The 22,993-nt window shown below is 35.4% G+C and overlaps 1 protein-coding gene across 35 annotated transcripts in view; it reads right to left on the reverse strand.

The window, feature by feature from the left end:
- HELZ (helicase with zinc finger) overlaps nt 1–22,993 on the reverse strand; it is a 176,829-nt gene that overhangs the window by 13,150 nt on the left and 140,686 nt on the right. For all 35 annotated transcript variants that reach the window (XM_023651614.2, XM_023651612.2, XM_070225659.1 and 32 more), the window contains 2 exon segments: nt 22,422–22,662; nt 20,569–21,085 (listed from right to left, as the gene is read on the reverse strand). In XM_023651614.2, coding sequence (XP_023507382.2) covers nt 20,569–21,085; nt 22,422–22,662 — 758 coding nt within the window.

Genomic DNA, 22,993 nt, shown 5'->3' on the forward strand with positions numbered 1-22,993 from the left:
GAAAGGAAAAAAGGGTGGGAGGGGAGCAATTCTCTCACTACTAACCGATGAGTGTCCAAGTCGTTTCTGCATTTCCAAAGTTTTAGCTGCTGGATGAGGAGGGTAAGAGATCATACTTCCATCTAGTTAATTCCTTTTCTCATACTTTTATTATTCTGTCTCTTAGTATCTAAATTCATTTTTAATTTTACTCTGCTTTAAAGGCAATTTTTTCCACTGCTCAAGATCATTCTGAATTTGATTCTGGTTTTCTAGAATATTAACCTTCCTAACTAATTTAGTGTCAACTGTGAATTTAATCAGCGCATTTGAAATTTCTTTGTCTAAGGTCATCAAATTACCATATTGAGTAGAATCAACCTTTCTAAACGGCTTTATGTTCTCCATGGCTAGGCAATCCCTGAAGGATTGACCACAACAGCTGGGGCAGTGTGTCTTTTTTTTATCAAGGTTTGTTAGGAAGACGATTAGCTCTTACAAGCAAAATGAAGTGGATCTTTTTATTGCCGTCCCGAGTGTTTAGCCCAGTCACAATCTGTAGGGGATTACCTTCTAAAGTCTTTATGTATGAACACTAAAGTACAAAACTAATGTCTGCTATGGCCTCAGAAAGAACAGCTTATAATAAGCAAATCCCTTGGTGATACAGAACACTACATATACTCATGAATTTCAGGCACTAACTTTATAAGCCGTTTTTCATTAAATACTGAACATACATACACCGGCAGTATAAACAAACACCTTTTCGCAATGAACAGATACATGAACCACAAAGCTTAAGTGAGGAAAACTAAAAATCAGAAAGCAATAGAAGACTGATATAAAAGGAGACAATATTCAATTAAACTTTTTAGAAAATGTTTATCATTTGTATCTTCTAAACTGAAATTCAAAAAAAAAAAAAAAAAAACCAACCCCAGAGTTACATGCATAGCAGGACTTGTGGAAGTACTCTGTAACTTATTTCTAACAGCTGCAAGCAGCTACTGAGAAGATGCATGTGTGATAAAATATGAAATGCAATTTCAAATCACATTATGAATATGATCGATCCTTTACGTTAGAAAAAGAATCAAAACCTGAAATTGTCTTAATGTTCTTAAAATTAGATAAATATGTTGAAGATTTGAAATATGTTGAATATATATAAAAAGATTATATATATAAGTACATCTATTTCATGATGAAGGTAAATGCATGAAAATATGATTTCCCATTTTGGAATCTGTCCTCAAAGGTAATTTGAGTATAGGCAGAGAAATCTTGATGACAACTAAATAAAATGGTTTATATATCAAATAAATTACATTTTAGCAGTTCTGTGGTTTTCAGCATACAGATTCTGTACAGGTTTTGCTAGATTTACACCTAAGTATTTCATTTCTCTTTGAGCTATTCTACTGGTATTAGCTTTTACATTTTGGTTTCCAATTCTACATTGCTAATAGAAGTGAGATTGATTTGTATGTGTTGAGCTTCTATCATAAAACCTTGCTAAATTCACATTAGCCATAGGATTTTTGTTGGTTTGTTTCCTGGGTAGATTCTTGGGGTTTTTCTACATTGGCAATCATGTCATCTGTGACTAGAGACAGTTTTGTTTCTTCCTTTCCAATCTCTATGTCTTTTCTTTCTTTTTCTCCCTAATCTGCACTGGCTAAGACTTCCAGAACAATGTTGAATACGAGTGCTGAGAGTGGACATCTTACCTTGTCCCTAATCCTGGAGAGAAGGCATTCAGTCTCCACCAGTATGATGGTAGCTATAGGAATTTTATAGGTGCCCTTTAACAGGTTGAAGAATTTCCCTTCTAGTTTGCCAAGAGTTTTTATGAGTGGATATTGTGTTTTGCCAAACGTGTGTGAGTTTTTGTTATCTATTGATACAATTACGTGACTTTTCTCTTTAGACTGTCAGTATGGTGGATTACACTGATTTATTTCAAATACTGAACCAGCTTTGCATTCTGGGAACAAGCCCCAACATGGTCATAGCATATTCTTTTTTATATATTGCTGAATTCAATTTGCTAATGTTTTGTTGAGGATATTTGCATTGATGTTCACAGACACCGGTCTGTAGTTTTTTCTTTTTACACTGTCTTTGTCTCGTTTTGGTTATCAGAGTAATGCTGGCTATATACAATAAGTTGAGAAGTGTTCCCTTCTCTTCCATTCTCTGGAAGAGATTGTGTAAATTGGTGGTATTTCTTTTACATGTTTGGAGGAATTCAGTAGTGAGTCATCTGGGTCTGAAGATTTCTTCTTTGAAAGGTTTTTAACTAGAAATTCAACCTAACAGTTATTAAGACTATTCACCTGCCATCTATTTCATCTTCAGTGAGTTTTTGTAGTTTGTGGTGTTCAAAGAAGTGGTCCATTTTATCTAAGCTGCTGAATTTATGTGCACAGAGTTGTTCACAGTATTCTCTTATTACTATCCTTTTAATGTCTACTGGGTCTGTAGTGATATCTCTTCTTTTGATCCTGACGCTGGCAGTTGTGTCTTCTGTCCTTTTCTTTGTCAATCTTGCTAAAGGTTTATCAATTTTATTGATCTTTCCAAAGAATGGGCATTGGGTTTCATTTTTCTTATTTTTCTGTTTTCATTTTTATTGAATTCTGCTCTCATCTTTATTATTTCTTTCCTTCTGCTTGATTTTAATTTATTTTGTTCTTCCTTTTCTAAGTTCTTAGGATAGAAGCTTAGAAGAAAGAAGACCTTTCTTCTTTTCTAAAATAAGCATTTAATGCTATAAAATTCCCTCTGGCATTGCTTTAGCTGCATCACACAAATTTGGGCATATTATATTCTCGTTCAGTTCAAAATATTTTCTAATTTCCCTGAGACTTCCTCTTTAATCTATGAACTATTTAGATATGTGCTCTTTAATTTCCAAGTTTTGGAGATTTTCTTGTTATCCTTCAGTTATGCATTTCTTATTCCATTATGGCCAGATAACATTGTTTTGTTGGTGAATGTTACATGTGCCCTTGGAAAGACTGTGTATTCTGCTGTTATTGGATGGAGTGTTCTATAAAGGTCAACTAAATTCAGTTGGTTAATGATGTTGTTCAATTTTTTCTATATCCTGGCTGATTTTCTGTCTACCAGATCTATGAAACACTGAGGAGGAGTGTTGAAGTCTTAAACTAGAATTGTGCATTTGTCTATTACCCCTTTTAGTTTCTGCTTCATGTATTTTGAAGCTCTGTTGTTAGATGTATGCACATTTAGAATGGTTATGTCCTTATAATGAATCAACCCTTTTATCAATATCTAATGTCCCTCTTTGTCCCTGGTAATTTTCTTTGCTCTGAAGTCTACTTTGTCTGATACTAACACAGCCACTCTGGCTTTCTCTTGATTAGTCTTTGCATGGTATATCTTTCTCCATCCTTTTGCTTTTAACTACCTATATCATTATATTCAAAATGTTTCTTGTGGGTAGCACATAGTTAGGACTATTTTTAAAACCCATTATGACATTCTGACAATCTCTGACTTTTAATTGGTATGTTTAGATCAGGTATATAATGTATCCTGATACGTCTGGATTTAAGTCAACTTTCCTATGATTTGTTTTCTGTTCATTTCCTCTATTTTATGTTCTTTTGAGTTACTTGAACATGTTTTAGCATCATTTTAATAGAATTCCATTTTAATTTTTCTACTGTGATTCTGACTGTATCTTTTTGTATAATTCTTTTAGTAGTTGTTCTAGAGATAATGGAAGACATACTTAACTTCCCACAGTCTACTTAGAATCTACATTTTACCACTTCAGTTGGGATGCAGGAACCTGACCACCATCTTGGGTCCTTCACCTTTCCTGCTTTACGCTATAGCTGTTTTATATAGTACATCTATATACATTGAAAAACAATCGGACGTTATTTATGTATTTTGCTTTCACTGTCCATTTTTATGGAATCCAAGGAGATTAGTTTACTATATTTATCCAGATATTTACTGAATTTGTTGTTCAACCTTCATTGCTGACAGGTCAAGTTTCCTTCTGGTATCACTTCCCCTCTGTCTGAAGAACTGCCTTTAACAATTCTTTCAGAAGAGGTCTGCTGGCTACAAATTCTCTTAGTTTTCCTTCATCAGAGAATGTCTTTATTTTACCCTCACTCCTGAACAATGGTCTTATGGCATATATATTTCTGGGTTAACTTCTTTTCTTTCAGCACTTTAAAAATATTTTTGTCATTTCCTTCTGGTCTCCATGGTTTCTGAGGAGAAATCTTCATTTGCATCATTGTTCTCTAATGAGATGTGTTGTTTTTCTCTGGCTGCTTTCAAGATTATTTTCTTTGTTTTTAGTTTTCAGCCATTTGATTATATGTCTAGGTGTAGATTTCTCTGGGTTTATTCTGCTTGGGGATTCATTCTGCTCTTTAAATCTGTAGGCTTAATGTCTTTCACCAAATTTGGGAAGTTTTCATCTGTTAGTTTGTCAAAGTTTCTTTTCAGCATCACATCTTTTCTCTTCTTCTCCTTGAACTCTGAGGAAATGAATACTCAGTGTTTTGTTTTTGTCCCACAGGTCTCTGAGGCTCTGCTCTTTTTTTCTTTCCCCTTCAAACTTTGTTCTCATTATTGTCCATACTGGATAAGTTTTATTGATCTTCAAGTTCACTGATTCTTTCCTCTGTTATCTCCATCCTGTTATTGAGTCCACTGAGTGAGCTTTAATTTTTGGTTGTTGCATTTTTCAGTTTTAAAATGTTCACTTGGTTCTTTTTTTATACCTTTTCTTTCTTTGTTAAGACTTTTTATTTTAACGTTTGCTTCAAGAACATTTGTGATTGTTCTTTGGAGCATTTTAATAATAAGCTGCTTTGAAGTGTTTTAAATCTGTGTCGTCTCATCATTGGCATCTTTTGATTGTCTTTTCCTGCATGAGTTGAGATTTCCATAATTTCTTATATGCTGAGTAATTTTGGACTGTATCTTGGACATTTTAAATATTAAGTTATGAGACTCTGGGTTTAAATCCTACAGAGAATGTTGATATTTGTTTTAGCAGGCAACTGATCTGGTAAGGTTTAAGCCAGAAGTTCTAACCTGCCTTCTGTAGGCTATGGTTCCAAAGTCTTTTCAATTTTCAAAGCCTCTGTGGTGCTGTGTGGATCTGTATTGAGTGTGTGCCACACTGGATTCAGTTTGTGACCTGGGCAGAGGTCTACCCATTAGCTCAGTTCTCAATGACTTTGATATGCTAATTAGGATCTGATCCACACATGCATAAGTCAGAGTTGAGCCCATGAATTTATAAACAATTCTATAGGGTCACCTTCTTAAGCTCTTCCTCTCTGTGATCTTCCTGGTAATTTCTAGTTCCTTGGGACTCTCCTTTAGAGTCCTCTGACATGAAACTACCCACTCTACAAGTGTGCAGTGTGCAGGGCCAAGGGGCAGAAGGACAGAGAGAATAAAAGGCAACGAGGTTTGGCACCACCCTCCTGGCACCACAGCTCCACCAAACAGAGATGGTTCCTGTCCCTCAGGGTTTTGGCTCCTGCAGGTTTTTGTTGTGACCAACCCCACTGCAGTGGAATTTTCCATTCCATATTGCAATTAATCTTTAAGAAACTACCAATCACTGAGTTGGATGTAGTATCAGAGGAAAATATCTAAAATTATCTGAAAAAAGCTATTAAAATTCCCTTTTTCAAGTACATATCTATGTGACAGAATTTTCTTCATATACTTCAACCAAAATGACATATTGCAATAGATTTGCAACACTGTGAAAAAATGGTACTCTCTTTGCTAAATATTTTTGTTTGGGAAAATATAGTTATTTTCATAAAAAATGTTATTTATGTTAATAAGCAATGGAGTTATTACTATAATTTCTAAATGAAATAATAATTATTTTAAAATTCTCAGTTTTAAACATTGATAGCTTGTATAGAAAACTACTGATAGATTTTTGAATACTGCATACACGAAAGTTCTTTGAGAGCCTCTTGACATATGCATAAAGCTACTCACTGAATAGCCTTTTGTAATAGCAAAAGACTGGAATCAATCCATGTGTCCACGAGCTAAATAAACTATGGTACAGCTGTATAATGAAAGTCCTATGGAGCTGTAAAAGGAATGAGGAAGATTTCTACATACTGCTATGGATGAGCTCCAGTCTTTCAAGGTACACAACAATATGTGTAATAGCTACCTTTTATCTAAGAAGGGGAGGAATATGTACATATATATAAGTATTTGCTTATATTTTCAAAAAGAAATAATGGAAATACAAACTATAAATTAATAATAATGGTTATCTATAGGGGGAAGGGATAAGCTAGGGGTAGAGAACAGAAATGGAAATTTAACCTTTGTGAATATTGCTTGTTGTATAATTTGGACTTTGGGACCATGTACTAATAAATTTCTTAAAATCAAAATTAGATGTCAACAAAGCAATCCTTAAAAATTAAAAACAAATAGAAATCAACTCAAATGTTTATCAAATGGGTACTATAATCACACATATAAGAGTTATTTCAAATGCCTTTAAAATCCATTATTTTAACTAAATATATCTATGGGATATAGCCTTAGGGCTAAATGAACAACAAAGATAGTTTCAACTGCTTTTAAAGCTAACTTTAGTATTGTTATTATAAAACTATTATATATACATATATACACATATACACATATACAACTATCTATCTGTGTGTATGTATACACATATAGATAAAACAAATAATTAGTTCTGTTAGTCATTCATTAAGAACCATAATTTTTAGTGTAAAAGAAAATATGCAAATATTAAAAACCCTATAACCCTTCATTTGACTTGGAAATAACAGTATGAACTCATGATTTCTTTTTCTTTTTCAAGGAACAAAGTATTTCCCAGCTCTGCCCAGTGAAAAGGCAGAGACAACCAGAGGAAGTGAGCATCTTCAGCGCTGGCCTGTACTCTCCCAGCAGAGCTTTCTGAGAAATAACTGATTCCTGGTCAGGTGGAGAAAGTGTACAAGATGAGTCAGAGACACCTTGTCATGTCTGAAAGCAAGGAAGCTACCGAAGATTACTGTCAATACGTCAAAAGAACACAGACACCAACATGAAGGGGCTCCCACTGGCCAAAGACAGAACAATGTGTCAAAAAGTAGAATGACTACAATGAATTGGAAACTCAAATATATAATGATACCTAATTCATGATGATATTCAAAAAGAAAAAAAGGGAGAGGGAGCCTCAGTGGTCATCTTTTGGGCCCGCTAAGGCACCAATTCCTTACTTTAAAAATTGACTAATAAAGGGCAATAATTAATCATTTATCCTGCCTTTTCTATGTGGACTATATTTTAGGTAATCAAACATTCAATGAGAAAAAGTTCTCTTTTACAGAAGAAAAGTAAATAAAGAAGAAATTGAAAAAATTTTAAAATTGTCGTTTTGCCATCTCTAGCGAAACAATGGATCTAAGCTACAATCATCAATAACTGCTAAAATATGAAAAGTTGTTGGGAACTTTTAAAATTGATGAATCAGATGATATCATCTGATTACTGATATAAAGGGATCAAATTAACATCACTCGAAGTAGGAAAATCAGATATTATGTGCATCTTTCCCTATATGCATATAAACATACACATTTACTTAAAATGAGATAATATATACAGCTTGGTAATTTCTCACTAAAATACCACAGATACCTTTCTACGTCATGAAAGCTCTTATGACATCATATTTAATAGCTGCATTTTATTATTTCTTCACTTATTTAAACTTGGAGTAGCAAATTATAACACCTACAGGGCCAGGTCTATAACCTAAATGTGTAAATCAGACCAGGAGTTAGACAATGTGGAGTTATGCTGTGATAAACTAGAGAATACATGCCTGGCACTCAAACCAGTCACATTTAATTCTCTAAAAACCACTGAACAAGCAAACAAAACAAGTCTGAACCATCAGTCTGTACTTTCTTCAATTAAACCATATCTCATTTCGGGGGCATTTAGGTTTTTATAATTTTTCCCATTTATACAAGTTTAGTGGTCTAAACATCACTAAATTCCATAGCTTTACATCTTGTTCAACTATGAATTCTTATACAATATAAAAGTTAAATATAAAGGTTATTGGCTCATTAACAATATTGATTTTTTGGAGATGCTTGTCTTTCTCAATCTAAAAATATCTATTTTAGGCCTGAATTTGTTTAGGCCTGGATTTGTGTGATCCAAGGAAAGGCAATATAACCTTGACCTAAATTAAAATGTCAAGGATATGCAAAGATTCTGGAGTAGAAACTAGATCTTACTCACTTGTGTATTCCTAGCACCTAATACAATACAGTTCCTAGGACATAAAAGTCTTCAATAAATATTTGACAAAAGAATTAAAATGTTGAATGCTGAATATAAATGCCAAATTTTCTACTCAATTTTCCCAAGATTTGAAAAAGAAATTCTTAAATCGTGGGCTCTACTAACTTACTTCAATTTAGCTCCCCACATATCATGTTATGTTTAAAGCTATGTGCGATACGTAGTTTTGTAGAGAAGTACAGTTACCTAGAAAGAAAGAAATTAGAAAGGAGGGAGGCGAGAAGTATCACTGTAAGATTAAAAACAATCAGTATGAGCAAGCCAAGCAATGTGTGATGGAGAAACTAGTTTGTAACAGTAATGTCTATGGGTTCATGTGATGTAAGTTATTCAAAACTACATTATAAATTATAAAACAATATTTTTTAAAAAGGTATGATTCCCAGTTAATGGTGGAGATTGGCTCAAGACTCCTCTAAAATAACAACAAAGGAATATAAAAGATCTACAACAATCAAGACCGGATGACTGGCCATCAATAAAAGGCACATTTCTGGAATGTATGAAGACTCGATGGATGAATGGTGTCTGTGGAAGAAGGATGGAGATATAGCTCCCAACCAAGAAAGAAATCAATTTGCCCCACAGAATTCCAGAGGCTCAGGACTCAGAAACACCAGCTACAATGCAAAGTGAAAGGAAGATGAAGGGATAAAATTGGGGGGATTAACTGAAAGTCTGTACAGGGAAGAGCTGGTCGCACTCTGCACTCCTCCCCAACAACCAGAAAGATTCAAAGCAGTAAAAAGTCCCCAGGGAAGGGCCCGCCAGGCAGTAAGTCCTGAGACATACAGAAAACTCTCAAGTTGCTTTTGAATGACACAGATAATCAAGAGTTACCAGACATTTAAGGGGAGTCTCCAGCATCAAAGATGGTCACAGGTAAAGAGACAGGAAAAAAGGGAGGCCCAGGGAAAAAAAGTAACAATGATGTTTTAAAAATATTTTAAAATACTGTTTTAGTTCTTACTAAAAATCTGAAACAAAACAATAAACCCTCAACTGGTTTTGTCAGAAGAAGGAATGCATTTATAAAAACAAAAGGATGTTATGAAAAAGGAAAAAGCTGAGAATAAAGAACTCTTGGAAATTAAACAATTGAGGGCTCAAATATAAAATATAGATAAAATCAAGGAAGGCTACCAGAAAGTAGGAAAAACTACAAATATATCAAAATATGAGAGGGAGAAAGATTAGGAGAATCCAGGAAGTCTAACATCTTATTAACAGAAACTTCAGAAAGTGAGAAACAGAGGAAAGAGCTGGGAGGAGATTACCGAAGAAATCATCTAAGGCAGTTCAAAGAGCTGAAGGGCAGGAGTCTGTCTCTCGAGCAACGCTGTCCCAAAGACCTTCCTGCGATGATGGAGACGTTTGCTATCTGCCCCCAGCCACACGCGGCTGTTGAGGAATCAAAATGGGGCTAGTGGGAATAAGGACAGATTATTTTATTTTATTTCATTTACTTTCAAATCACATCTAATCCACCAGGAATACCTGTAGGTTTTGAATTTATTTACTTGTTGCCATTTCCACTGCTACATCACAGTCCAAGCCACCATCAGCTCTTGCCTGGACAATTATAACACTCTCCACTATTTGTTTTATACTATTTTAAAGTAACTATTTTAAAAATAAAGTGCATTATCTTAACAGAATTTTTTAAACAACTGTAATGTCACATTAGGTTCATAAGATTCAATCATAATAATAGAGGCAAAAATTTATCTTTATTTCCAAAACTAGAGCACATTTATTTCTGGGTTTTACTATTGCTTTTCTTTAAAGAAAGGTATACTGAAATGAATGTGATTTGTAGCAAAGTGGATTAAAATCAATTTAGGTCTAAATAAAGAAAAATACCATTTGAAGCATCTCAGAGGCAAAGGCACTTACAATTTGTAAATAATTTCCCACTAAGCAACATTAATTTCCTAGATCCAAACAAATGGTGATAGTGGAGACACTGGAAGGAATGCCATATTACATCTCAGAGAGAAATGTCCCAGAGTCACTGCTGTGACATCCTGAGCTACCTCAAATCTATCTGGCTCTTATTTAATCTTCTTGAATACGAAACAGTCAAGTTATCCGTCACAGACCACAACACCTCTTACAACGAGAAAGTCAGTTTGGGCAGGAAGTAAAATACTATACGGAACTTTACCTTCAACTCATAACTATTTGTGTTTTCTCTGAAGAATCATAATTATCATAACTAAATTTTTCAGCTTTAAAAAACAAGATAATGCTGGGGAATTTTCGTTTTATTTTTAAGGAGCATTGAGAAATGAAGTACATTCCTCCTAGTTAATTTTCTGGTATTTGAGATCTCTAATCTTTTGAGCAAACAGTTAGCAGCTAGAATCAGATGGCTTTTAAGAATCAAGAATTCTAAAATGAACCATCTGCCGCTTTGTCCACCACCATCCCTCCCCACTTCAAAAAAGGAAAACTTTATACAACTGAAGATTTAATTCTTTGGTCCCAAGAACATAATTTGGCTTTCCCCCACATCTGCTTCATGTAACTGCAATCATTTCTTGTTTTCCAGGAGTCAACTTTACTCATGGCATAAAGATCTGAAGAACAGTGTGATGCTCCAGAAATAGCAGAGGACTGCAAGTCAGGAGCCTCAGCTCCACTTTAATTAGTAACCGTTTAAGGTGCAAGTCCTTTAACATCTTGGTGCCTCAGTTTCCTTTAAAAAGGAGGAGTTAGGGGGCTGGCCCAGTGGCGCAGTGGTTAAGTTTGCATGCTCTGCTTTGGCGCCCTGGGGTTTGTGGGTTCAGATCTCAGCTTCAGACCTGCACACTGCTCATCAAGCCATGCTGTGCTGGCCACTCATATACAAAATAGAGGAGGATTGGCACAGATGTTAGCCCAGGGCTAATCATCCTACTCAAGCAAAAACAGAGAAAGATCAGCAACAGATGTTAGCTCAGGGCCAATCTTCCTCTCCAAAAAAAAAAAAAAAAGGAAGAAGTTACAATAGATGATCTTCAAGGCTCAACTAGTTGCAAAGTTCTAAGTTTTATTTTAAAGTCTCCAATAAATCAAAGTCTTTATCAATGAGAATGTATTTTAACTTTTTATTATTAAAATGTCCAAACATAATCAATCACTAACTTTGACAATCACCAACAATTTGATGTATCTGCTAAAATAATTCAACTGTTATGACACATACGAGCCTACTTAAGTTATTTAAATTCAAAGAACTATAGAGCATGCTAAGTGACTACAATAAAAAGCATTCTGGGTAATGAGTTTAAACTCTCAGATTTTTTTCCCACAGAGGGAGTACCCTGAAAGTACCCTGAAAGGTTACTATGAAAGGTTACCTATGAAGTACCCTGAAAGACAAGGGCTCCCAAATAAACATTTTAGGGAAAGATCCCTTGCCTGCAAAAGAAAAACATTTCTGACAGAGAAATGCCCTTTCTATTTCCACCTACTCTTCAGTCTTGTGGGTCCCTAGGCTGTTTAAATATATGAACTATATTTTTCTTCCCTTCTTTTCTTAGTTCTTGACCATTTTTTGTCTTCTGTTGCTTTTGCCCAGTTCCCAGTTTTTTCATGAAGAGACTATTCCTTCCACATACATCTCATGCCAATCAGAATGTTCCTCTACTTCTAGATGGCAACCCTAGCAATGACTGACACTTAGGTTTAATTTTAGAGTCCTTGGGTCTTAAGTAACTTCATTATTTATTGCTTAAAGGCCGATTCTACTCTGTCAGAGATTCTTACTTCTGGATTCAGTATCAACTCCCAATATGTTTATGTGTTTATAAATATTCATGTTAAACTGTGAAATCATTATGTTGCTAAACATATGATCATTATTTTCTAAGGCTACTGTTGATATCTCTTTCTAAATATCAAAATATAACGCTAAAATTTCAAGGAAGAAAGGAAAACTAAATGACTGAATTCATATATAAATTTCTGTTGTTAAAGATCGCTGTCAGTTTAAGTAAAAATTCATAATTTGCTTACCACTGGTTTATAAGGTGTGTCTATCTCTAATGTATGAGATTAGCAAGCTATTTCACATGTATAATGTATAAATAAATAACTGGGGGAAAGGCCAGCAACTTAATTAACTAGGGCTCTATTTATAATTGTACTATCAAAGCTAATCACTAAGGAAGAGCTAAATGCTCTAGTGGAAATTCCAAGTCTCATTAACTATGGTGCAAGAAACTTTAATTAAAATGGAACATCTCATTTAAATGATTAGCTTTGATAATTTAAACATGAATAGAGGTCTAATTTATTAATTTGTTGATCACTGTCTCTGTTATGTGCATTAGATGGTTTGATACCATCCATTAATCTCTCTGAGAAGACACTTCTGAGAAGACAGCGACATTATCACCTGGTTATATGACGTAAGTCACGAGCTTTCATCATCTAAAGTCAGAATAGGCAGAATATGTCAATCAGCTAAGAACATCACCTTCAACGACATTTGTACGATACTTTGCTCCACAGAAGGCAACTTGGCACACGAGCGGGGGTGGGGGGTAGATGATTAGATAACAGTATTGAAATCAAAACTATCAAGTAACTTCAAAACTAGAGTAGTTTGAAGGAAAAAATGAAAATGGATAGATGGGTCAACAGTGTTTTTGTTCAAAAGCCAACATATAAGAAATATTTCAAAGCAGAAACATCACAGACGCATACATGTCATCTCTAAGATGGTAAAGTAAATGTTGATTTACTGAAAGCTGATCAAAATGAGTGACTTACAAGCATTTCATTTTCATTGGAAGGCCATTACAATAATACCACCACTGCAACACAAAAACATGCAACTTCATAAACAAATTCCGAGACTTATAGTGACGTTTTAAAAAAGAATTTTCCACTTATTACTTAAGCATTTTTAATCAAACTATTTCATGGCAAGCACGTTTTAAATGGCAAAAGCTTTGCTCTGCACAGTGTCAGCATTGCTGATTCCACGTTAAATGAAAAGTTTTTGGCGTAGTAAAACTACACCCACTTAAGAAGGAGGAGGATTTGTCTCTCAAGATAAAATGCCTGCAAAGTACAATGGGAAAAAAGTTGCTTTCATAAGAAAAAACAAGGAAAAATTAACCTAAAAGCAAATTTAACCGGAAATGAAGTTGCTACAGAATTTTACAGAGGAACCTTCAGAAAACAAAGAAAGGAGGAAGAGAAGAAGGGAGAAAAGGAGGGAAGAAAAAAAAATCAAAATATTGAAGATTGTACCAGTTCCTAAATGACAGGTTTAAAATATTTGCAAAGATAAAATTCCCCCAATTTAAGCTATATATTTGATGTAATTCAAATAAAAACTCAAGAAAGGTATTTTTGGGGAGAGGGGAGGGAAAGAGTTCACAAAGGTATTCTAAACTTCTAGCAGAAAAACCAGAGAATAACCTTCATACTCTCCCCTTGCCTCCCCACACACACATACACAGAAACTGGAAGGACAAAAAAGTAATAGGGGAGACTACACTATCAAATGAGAATAATGCAAAACCTTGAAAATGAAAACAGTGTATAATTCTGGTACAGAAACATATGGATGGATGAGGAGAAAAACAAAGTCCAGAAACAGATCTCAGGATATACTGAAGTACTCTATCTTACTCAGAGGTTAGATTATAAAGTTATCACGCAAAGTGAAAAAGCTCATACAGATAAAAATTACACTTGAAAACTCCTGAATCATGCCAAAATTACTAGAAACTGAATCCTTGGAAGCTCAGAAGCCAAGAATTAACTTCCACTGTTCCTCTTTGCATTTCATCTCCCCCTACCCCCACTTCAGTTAGTTGAAATGCAAGTATGATACAGTGCTATTAGAAAGAATTTAGTATTTGATAAGAAAGCCACCATTCTATCTAGTGAGAATGCAATAACTTAATAAAGAGTATGAAGACAACTGCTAAATATCTGGAGAAAAATTAAACCATAACCCCAAGCTTAAACTGAAATTTGAAATCAAATTGGAGCAATTTATCAATCTATTTCCAATCAGGAATGGTCTGTAATGTGGCCCAGGTAAGGACGGCATCTTTGCTCTTTGTTCTCCTTATCTCATCACACCAGTAGAGAACTAGAAGTGGGACAGGGTGCCGGGACTACTGCCAGACACAGCGCCCCAGCCCCATCCAAGCAGCTGAGGGCCGGGAATTCTGCCGCATTTGAGGGAGGTAAGGAAAATCCGTAGTCAAGCCTTGAGCATCTAAATGAGATACTCTAAAAATTGTAAATGTTATAGAATCAAGGTCCCCTTGAGGGTGCCTCAACCTGGTGGAAGGAAAGGTTCAATGGGGTGATACAGCTGAGCACAACAATTAGGAAAAAATTGTTTCAAGTCTCCCCAACAAGTAATCCCCTTCCATTAATCAGTCACTCTTTCATATCTGTGAACGCTATGAAAAGCTAGATGTTACAGTAGCTATCTCTGTATAATGAAACTAGAAATAATTTCTCTAACTGCTACATTTTCCATGTACTTCATTTGTCAAAAGAAAGTCAAAAATATTATGAAAAAGAAAGAACTAAGGAAACACAATATGAAAACCATCTCTGTTCAAGTTAACTGTTAAGCTAACATCTAAACATTTTTATCCCACAAAAGATTAATCTACCAAGGTTTCTAACAATAAAATAATTCACAGTAGGGAGGGAAATAAGACATTTTTCTGTATTGTTAACGCTAAAGAAATTATTTTAAAAGGTCGGAAATAAACAGCAAGCACATAAACCATTCATTCTGAGATGATTCATGCAAAACCATTTTGTACAATATAATACACAAATGTTATCCTAATGCACTGAAAACATCAAAATGTGCAATGTGGTAAGAATAATATTTTCCTTGTCAAGGTATTTTTTCAGTTTTGCAAGTTACTCATCATTTGTGAATCTCATGCATCAAAATAAAGGTGACCAAATGTTTTTGCAAAAGTAATTTCACTCTAAGAACCCATTGACAATTGAAGGTACTTATTCACACACTCATACCTAAACAGTAATAGCAAATGTTAAGAACTCAAGGGTACAAAGAACTTAAATTTCAAAACTAAGGAACATTTAAATAGATCAATGATTAAGTACAGTATTCAGTATTATTTAGTAAAGTACAAAACTTTATAAACCCTTACAAAAATTTGGGCATGCTGTTTTCCCCCACATCTTACGAATTCATTTGGCAGATTAAATCAAAACATCACAAGTGTCATCAGTAAAAATGGTGGAATAAGGAACTCCAAAGTCCATCCCTCCATAAAAGCAATGAAAAAACTGTCACAATCAACTTTCTTGGAATTGGAGAAACTAAAGCTGGCAGCAACTAGGGGAGCACTTAATCAAGAAAAATCAGGGAATTTCAGTAAGAATAATGAGCTCTGGTATCTGAACCTACTCTAGTGCTATGCCCCTGCTCTCCAGCTCCGTTGGTAGGCTTGACAATAAGACTCTGCATTTCTGGCATCAGTACTAGAGGAAGCAGAATGGGCCTCATTCTCAAAGAATTCTGATTATTTGTTTTGACCTGTCTGATGGCAATCTGGAAGGCTGGGTCAAAAAAAAATTAAATAAAATAAAAATAAACACTTGCCTTGTCTTGTCTAATTCAGAATTCAACCAGTGCTAAAGGGGCCTTATTGAAAACATTTACGGCAAATGTTTGATACTGCTTGAGGCAATGGATATCAGCTGGACCAAACCAAAAGCTTTAGAGGAAAGGCCTAGGAGTGAGATGTTTCAGGGATGAGGGGATTTGACTAGCTCTGCCATATTCCTGGGAATCTAGAAGACCCATCCATGCTGTGCACATTCTCAGGAAAGATCTGAAAAGTTCTGAGCTCTGGCTGATATGGAGGCTCTGCAGAAGCAGAAGTTAAGGCTAAAGCAGAGATGTGAACTGTCTGGCTGAGTATGGAAGTGTGTTCAAACACAGGTGCCTCTGGAAAAACTGGATGATGTTTTTGGTTCTCAGCATTTAAGAAAATTTGTGCAATGACTAGTTGACTATTAAGCTAACGGATAAAGACTTCAGAGGCCACACATGACAAATATAGATTTAAAAATATTTGTTCAGAATTTAAAAATTAAAATTAAAAGTTTTGGAAAAAATTAGTTCAGAAAAGACACTAAACAAATAAATGACAACTAAATCAAAAGGCCAAAGGATGAGAAAAGACATTCCATGCAAACTGTAACCAAAAGAGAGCTGATGTGGCTAGACAATATCAGAGGAAACATTTGAAGACAAAAACTGTTATGAGAGAGAAAGGACATTATATAATGATAAAAAAAGCTCAATCCAGGGGCCGGCCCTATGGTGTGATCATTGACTTCAGCACGCTCCACTTTGGTGGCCCGAGTTCACAAGTTTGGATCCCAGGCACGGACCTACACCACTCATCAGCCATGCTGTGGCAGTGACCCACATATAAAGAAGAGAATGATTGGCACAGATGTTAGCTCAGGGCTAATCTTCCTCAGCAAAAAAAAAGAAAAAAAAGAAAAAAAGAGTCAATCCATCAAGAAGATATAACAATTATAAATATATGTAAACTTACTGACACAGCCCCAAAATACATGAAGCATAAACTGACAGAATTGAAAGGAGAAATAGGTAATTCAACAATAATAGCTTGAGACTTCAATATCCTACTTTCAATAAAGGATACAAAACCTAGACAAAAGCTCCAAAGGAAATCGAAAACTTGAACAACAATATAAACCAAATAGACCTAACATATCTATAGATCACTCCACCCAACAAGAGCAAAATATGCATTCTTCTCCAGTGCACCTGAAACATTCTCCAGGATAGACCGTATGTTAGGCCACAAAACAAGTCTCAATAAATTTAAAAGATTAAAATTATACAAAGTATGTTCTCCAACCACAATGGAATGAATAGGACTCAATAACAAAAGGAAATTTGGAAAACTCACCCTAGACATACTTGCTTTTCTCTAATTTTGCCAAAATGTACTCTAAACATTATAGTGGAGATTCTGGCTAGGGTGATTAGGCAAGAAAAAAAAAAATAAAAGGCATTCAGATTGGAAAGGAAGAACAAAACTGTATTTGCAGATGACATTGTCTCCTATATAAAAAATCCTAAGGTATCCACAAAAAATCTATTAGAGCTAATAAAGAGTTCAGCAAGTTTGCAGATATACAATCAATATATAATCAATTGTATCTCTAAACAATAATGAGTAATCCACAAATGAAATTAAGAAAACAATTCTCTTTACAAAACCACAAAAAAGAATAAAATACTTCAAAATAAATTTAACAAAAGAAGTCTAAGACTTACACTTAGAAAATTACAAAATATTGTTGAAAGAAATTTCAAAAGACCTAAAGAAATGGGAAGACATCCCATGTTCAGGCACCAGAAGACTTAATATTGTTAAGATGGCCATACTCCCCAAATTAAGCTGCAGATTTAAAGCAATCTCTTTTAAAATCCCAACTGGCTTTTTTTGCAGAAATTGACAAACAAATCCTAAATTTCATAGGGAAATTCAAGGGACCCAGAATAGCCAAAACAGTCTTGAAAAAGAAGAACAAAGTACAAAGACTCATACTTCCAAATACAAAACTCACTATGAAGCTAGAGTATACAAGACAGTGTGGTAGGGCATAAGGACATAGATCAATGAACAGAATTAAGAGTCCAGAAGTAAACCCATATGTATATGGTCAATTGATTTTTGACAAGGTTGCCAAGACCATTTAATGGAGAAATAATAGTCTTTTCAACAAATAGTACTGAGAAAACTGGATAACCACATGCAAAATAATGAATTTGACAACCACCTCATATAATACACAAAAATTCAAAATGGATCAAAGAACTAAAGTAAGAACTAAAACTATAAGACTAGGAAAGGTAGATATAAATCTCCGTGACCTTGGATTAGGCAACAGTTTCTTAGATATAACACCAAAAGCACAGTAACCAAAGAAAAGACAGATAAATTGGACTTTATCCAAATTAAAAACTTTTGTGCATCAAAAGATACGATCAGAAGGTAAAAAGAACCCACAGAATAGGAGAAAATACTGGAAATCATATATATGATAATAATCTAGTGTCCAGAATAAATTTTAAAACTCTTATGGCTCCACAACAAAAAGATAACCATTTTTTAAAATGGGCAAAGGATTTGAAAGCACATTTCTCCAAAGAAGATATACAAACTAGCCAATAAGCTCATGAAAAGATGCTCAACATCATTAGTCATTAGGGAAATGCAAATCAAAACCACAATGAGCTACCACTTCACACCCACTATGATGGCTATAATTTTAAAAAAAGGAGAAATTAGAACCCTCGCATACTGCTGGTGGGAATGTAAAATGGTGCAAGGCACTGTGAAAAACAGTTTGACAGCTCCTCAAAAAGTTAAACAGAGTTACCATACAATGCAGGAATTCTAAGTGCATATCCAAGAGAACAGAAAATATACTTTCACACAATAAATTGCTCATGAATGTTCACGGCAGCATTATTCCTAATAGTGAACAAATGGAAACAACCTAAATGTCCATCAATTGATTAAAAGATAAACAAATTGGGGCACGTCCATACAGTGGAATATTATTCAGCCATAAAAAGGAATGAAGTGCCAGTACTGCTACAAAGTAGGTAAGCTGAGAAAATTGCATGCTAAATGAAAGAAGCCAGGAACAAAAGGCCACATGTATGATTCCATTTACATGAAATGTCTCCACAGAGACAGAAAGTAGATTCATAGTTGCTAGAAACTGGGGGTAGGGGGAGTAACTGCTTAATGGTTACAGGGTTTCTTTTAGGGTGATGAAAATGTTCTGGAATTAGGTAGCGGTGATTGCTGCACAATATTGTGAATACACTAAAATCCACTAAATCGTACACCTTAAAATAGCTAAAATGGTACATTTTTTGTTAAATGAATTTATCACAAATAAATAGGTAGGTAGATACATAAACTGGTGCTTAACTGAAAATTACATTACTGCTAAATTGTAAAGCCATTCCATCATAATTTGAAATAATGTCAGATATGCATCTAATCTTCGTGAAGTATGGTTCCAAATTTCTAGGTCTTCACAAGACATATTTATAGATATCAATTCATCTTATGCTTACAGTTTACATTAGGAACAAGACAGCAATTAAGTTGTTTTAATGATAGTTATTATGCAGGATGAGCCAACTAGTGAATTCTGGAACAATTTGAACAAATTACCTCCAAAACCCTACAAATAAGATACAGACTTTTCCCTAGGAAACTTAACTTTTTAATCACATCTATAGCAGAAAATTTGCAAAACATGTGAATTATTTCTAAAGCCTTAGAAATCGTTCCAGAACTGCCAAAATGAAACTAATGTCAAAAAAAATATCAAAATTGGAAACGTTTATCCTGTTTCAAGATGTCTCTGACTGATAACAACCAAACCAGCTCTACACATTCTTATCTTTCATCACTGCAAGCTCAATGGGAACAGCTAGGTGACATTTTTATAGTCTGCACCAAATGACGATGTTTTACAAGGTTTATAACTTGGAACTACTAGAGTTTCATATCAATGAAGGTCCAAAAAGATGCTCTTGGGAAATAACTAAGTATTTTAAGATAAAAATTCCGTTTACCTTAAAATGCTTAGTGTAGCAGAGTCAATTCTATGTCAAACACCTGCAAATTTCTGACATCTGGGGATCAGAGTATCACTGTGTACCAACTGCTCGGTCTAAGAAAGCAGCAGGACGAGCCACAGAAGAGAGAGCACAGCACTTGGAACTGGCAACCGGCTGAGAAAGCCAGAATCTCTGGAAAGCTCTAATTAACAAATTTGTAATCAACCAATGTAACTTAAAGTAAAGAGATGAATCACTAAAAACCATGTCCCCAGACTAGACAGGACTAAGCTGCTTGAATGAACAGCTTCCTCAAGTCAGGCAGATGTTAAATGTTCCAAAACAGCAGGAAAAGACTCAACAATAATGACCATTCTGCAAAGTCTAAAATACCATAATAAGAGGGTGGAAATTAAAATAAGTTCCAAGAAAAGATTCTCTTTAAAAGACTATTAAATCAATAAGGTCTGTCCACTATTATTATCAAATCAGTAAACACTGATATTTTTCACAATCAATTAATCCCAAAAGGAAAAAAGGAAAAGAAAGATATTTACCTCTTCTAAGCTAGGGAGCGAAGAAGACGATACTGTTCGAGATGACAATGGGTGAAATGGCTCTTGACCAACAGCATGTTGATGATTCTGCATTTGTACAAAAGGGCTTTGCGGTGGCCTGTGAGGCAATGGAGGTAGGCCGTAGGGAAAACCTGGCCCCATTAGGTGATTCTGTTGTAAGTTAGCAAAAGTCCATGCTCCATCAGGTGCCAGGTATTTCAAGGGAGGAGGGGCAAGGTGTTCAGATGGCAATGAGAAAGGTGAGCTGAACATCTGGGGCGGTAGGCGCTGAGGAAATGCTGGGTTGTTGGCTACTTCAACGTCTCTGCTGTTGTCATTAAAGTTAGAAAAGTGGCTACTGTGGTCTGTACTGGATGGGGGAGATGGGACTGCTGGTGGGCTCCTAGTTTGAATTTGTCTATATTGCAAAAGTCTTGATTGAGGTGGTGGCATTTCAGCTAGTTCCCGTGTTTCACTTTGATCACGATTAGACAGTTCTCTGATTAAATCTTGAAACCTACATAAAGATGATAAAATATGAGAAGAAAATAAAAGAAAAGCTCCATTACCTTAAGGAGAGCTTAGTCAACTACATGTGTAATTTTTACAAACAAAATCATAATACTTAATTTAGAACTAACATTAATCTCAAAAGTAAGCATTAACACTCAATAGATACCGAATTGAGGGGCTGGCCCCGTGGCCGAGTGGTTGGGTTCGCGCGCTCCACTGCAGGCGGCCCAGTGTTTCGTTGGTTCGAATCCTGGGCGCGGACATGGCACTGCTCATCAGACCACGCTGAGGCAGCGTCCCACATACCACAACTAGAAGAACCCACAACGAAGAATGTACAACTATGTACCGGGGGGCTTTGGGGAGAAAAAGGAAATAATAAAAAATCTTAAAAAAAAAAAAAAAAAATAGATACCGAATTGAAAACATTAAATAGGCCCAAGTACCTGACTTCTTTTTTTTCCCTTTGTATTAAAAACAACTGTCCTTGTTTCCACATGCCTTTGATAACTGGCAGTTATAAAAGGTCACCGTGATGATGGACCTTATTCAGAAGGGATTAGGAAACACTTCACTGCATTCACATGACACTGGCCATAAAAACAAGTTTAGAGTCAGGACTAAATACTCATAAATATCTGTAACTAAAAGAAGGTAGAGGCCAGCCCTGTGGCTGAGTGGTTAAGTTTGCATGCTCCGCTGCGGTGGCCCAGGGTTTTGCTGGTTCGGATCCTGGGAGCGGAAGTGGCACCACTCATCAGGCCATGCTGAGGTGGCGTCCCACATGCCACAACTAGAAGGACCCACAACTAAAATATACTACTATGTACTGGGGAGATTTGGGAGAAAAAGCAGAAAAAAAGAGAAAAGATTGGCAACAGTTGTTAGCGCAGGTGCCAATCTTTAAAAAAAAAAAAAAAGTAGGATTCTGTGCTACCAGGAAAAAAAAATCAATGACAAATTTATAATTTTTAACTTTTAACCACTAATTTACTTCTCTCCTTATTCATTCTTTGTATCACTCCCGACTGTGAAAAAAAACCACTACTGAGTATGATGGTACATTTCCCCTTTTGAAGAGTCCACAAAGCCAGGGGCCTTAATTTACAGTCCACAGCAGATTGTCCATGCCTAGACTTGCACAAGAGTTACGTCTAAATGGATTCTCTATATTTTAGAGTCATTCAATAGAAGCGTATAGCATGTTCCCAGAAAGCCAGCATCCAATTTCTTTGGGAGACTATTCCAACTTGAGGCTAAAAGGACAACATTCAATTCAACAAAGAAAATAGTGTGTGGGGGGTCATGTTTCAGAAGCCATTTTTAGTCTGCTGAAATACCTTGAGTCTGTGGTTTCTGCTTCATCTTCAGCACTGCTGGGGAGCTTCCAGTCTGCCCTCACTGGTGGCTGATGTAATCCAATGGGCGGCTGAGGAAGATGCTGGAGGTGAGGATGAGGATGGTGATGGTGTGGGTAGGGAATAGTGCCCTGACTGAGATAGGCATGATGCTCGTTCCACTGCTGTAACCGCACTTGCTGCTGCCGTAATGTTTCCAGAGCTACACTCCCATGCAGACGATCTACAAAAACATTTGTGAAAAGTTTAAGTTCTCATGCATTTGGGGTTTCAAGTCAATTTTTCAAGAGGTTTTACAAGCAGACTTTCTCCACAAAGACCAAGACATGGCTACAATTTGGGTTTTGGAGAAAGCAAATGTTTTCTAAATTTGCCAGTAACTAAAGTTATGGTAATGATGATGATGATTTTTCCTTACCTACATAATGATGTAACCTGGCATCGACTGGATACCTAATATTACATAGCATTTGGAACTAGATTCTGATTATTACACTATGTGATTGATTTTCATTGGCATTATTTAAAGAGATGAATCAATCCTGACCCAAATT

The sequence above is a fragment of the Equus caballus genome, chromosome 11 (genome assembly GCF_041296265.1).
Source record: "Equus caballus isolate H_3958 breed thoroughbred chromosome 11, TB-T2T, whole genome shotgun sequence".
NCBI lineage: Eukaryota > Metazoa > Chordata > Mammalia > Perissodactyla > Equidae > Equus > Equus caballus.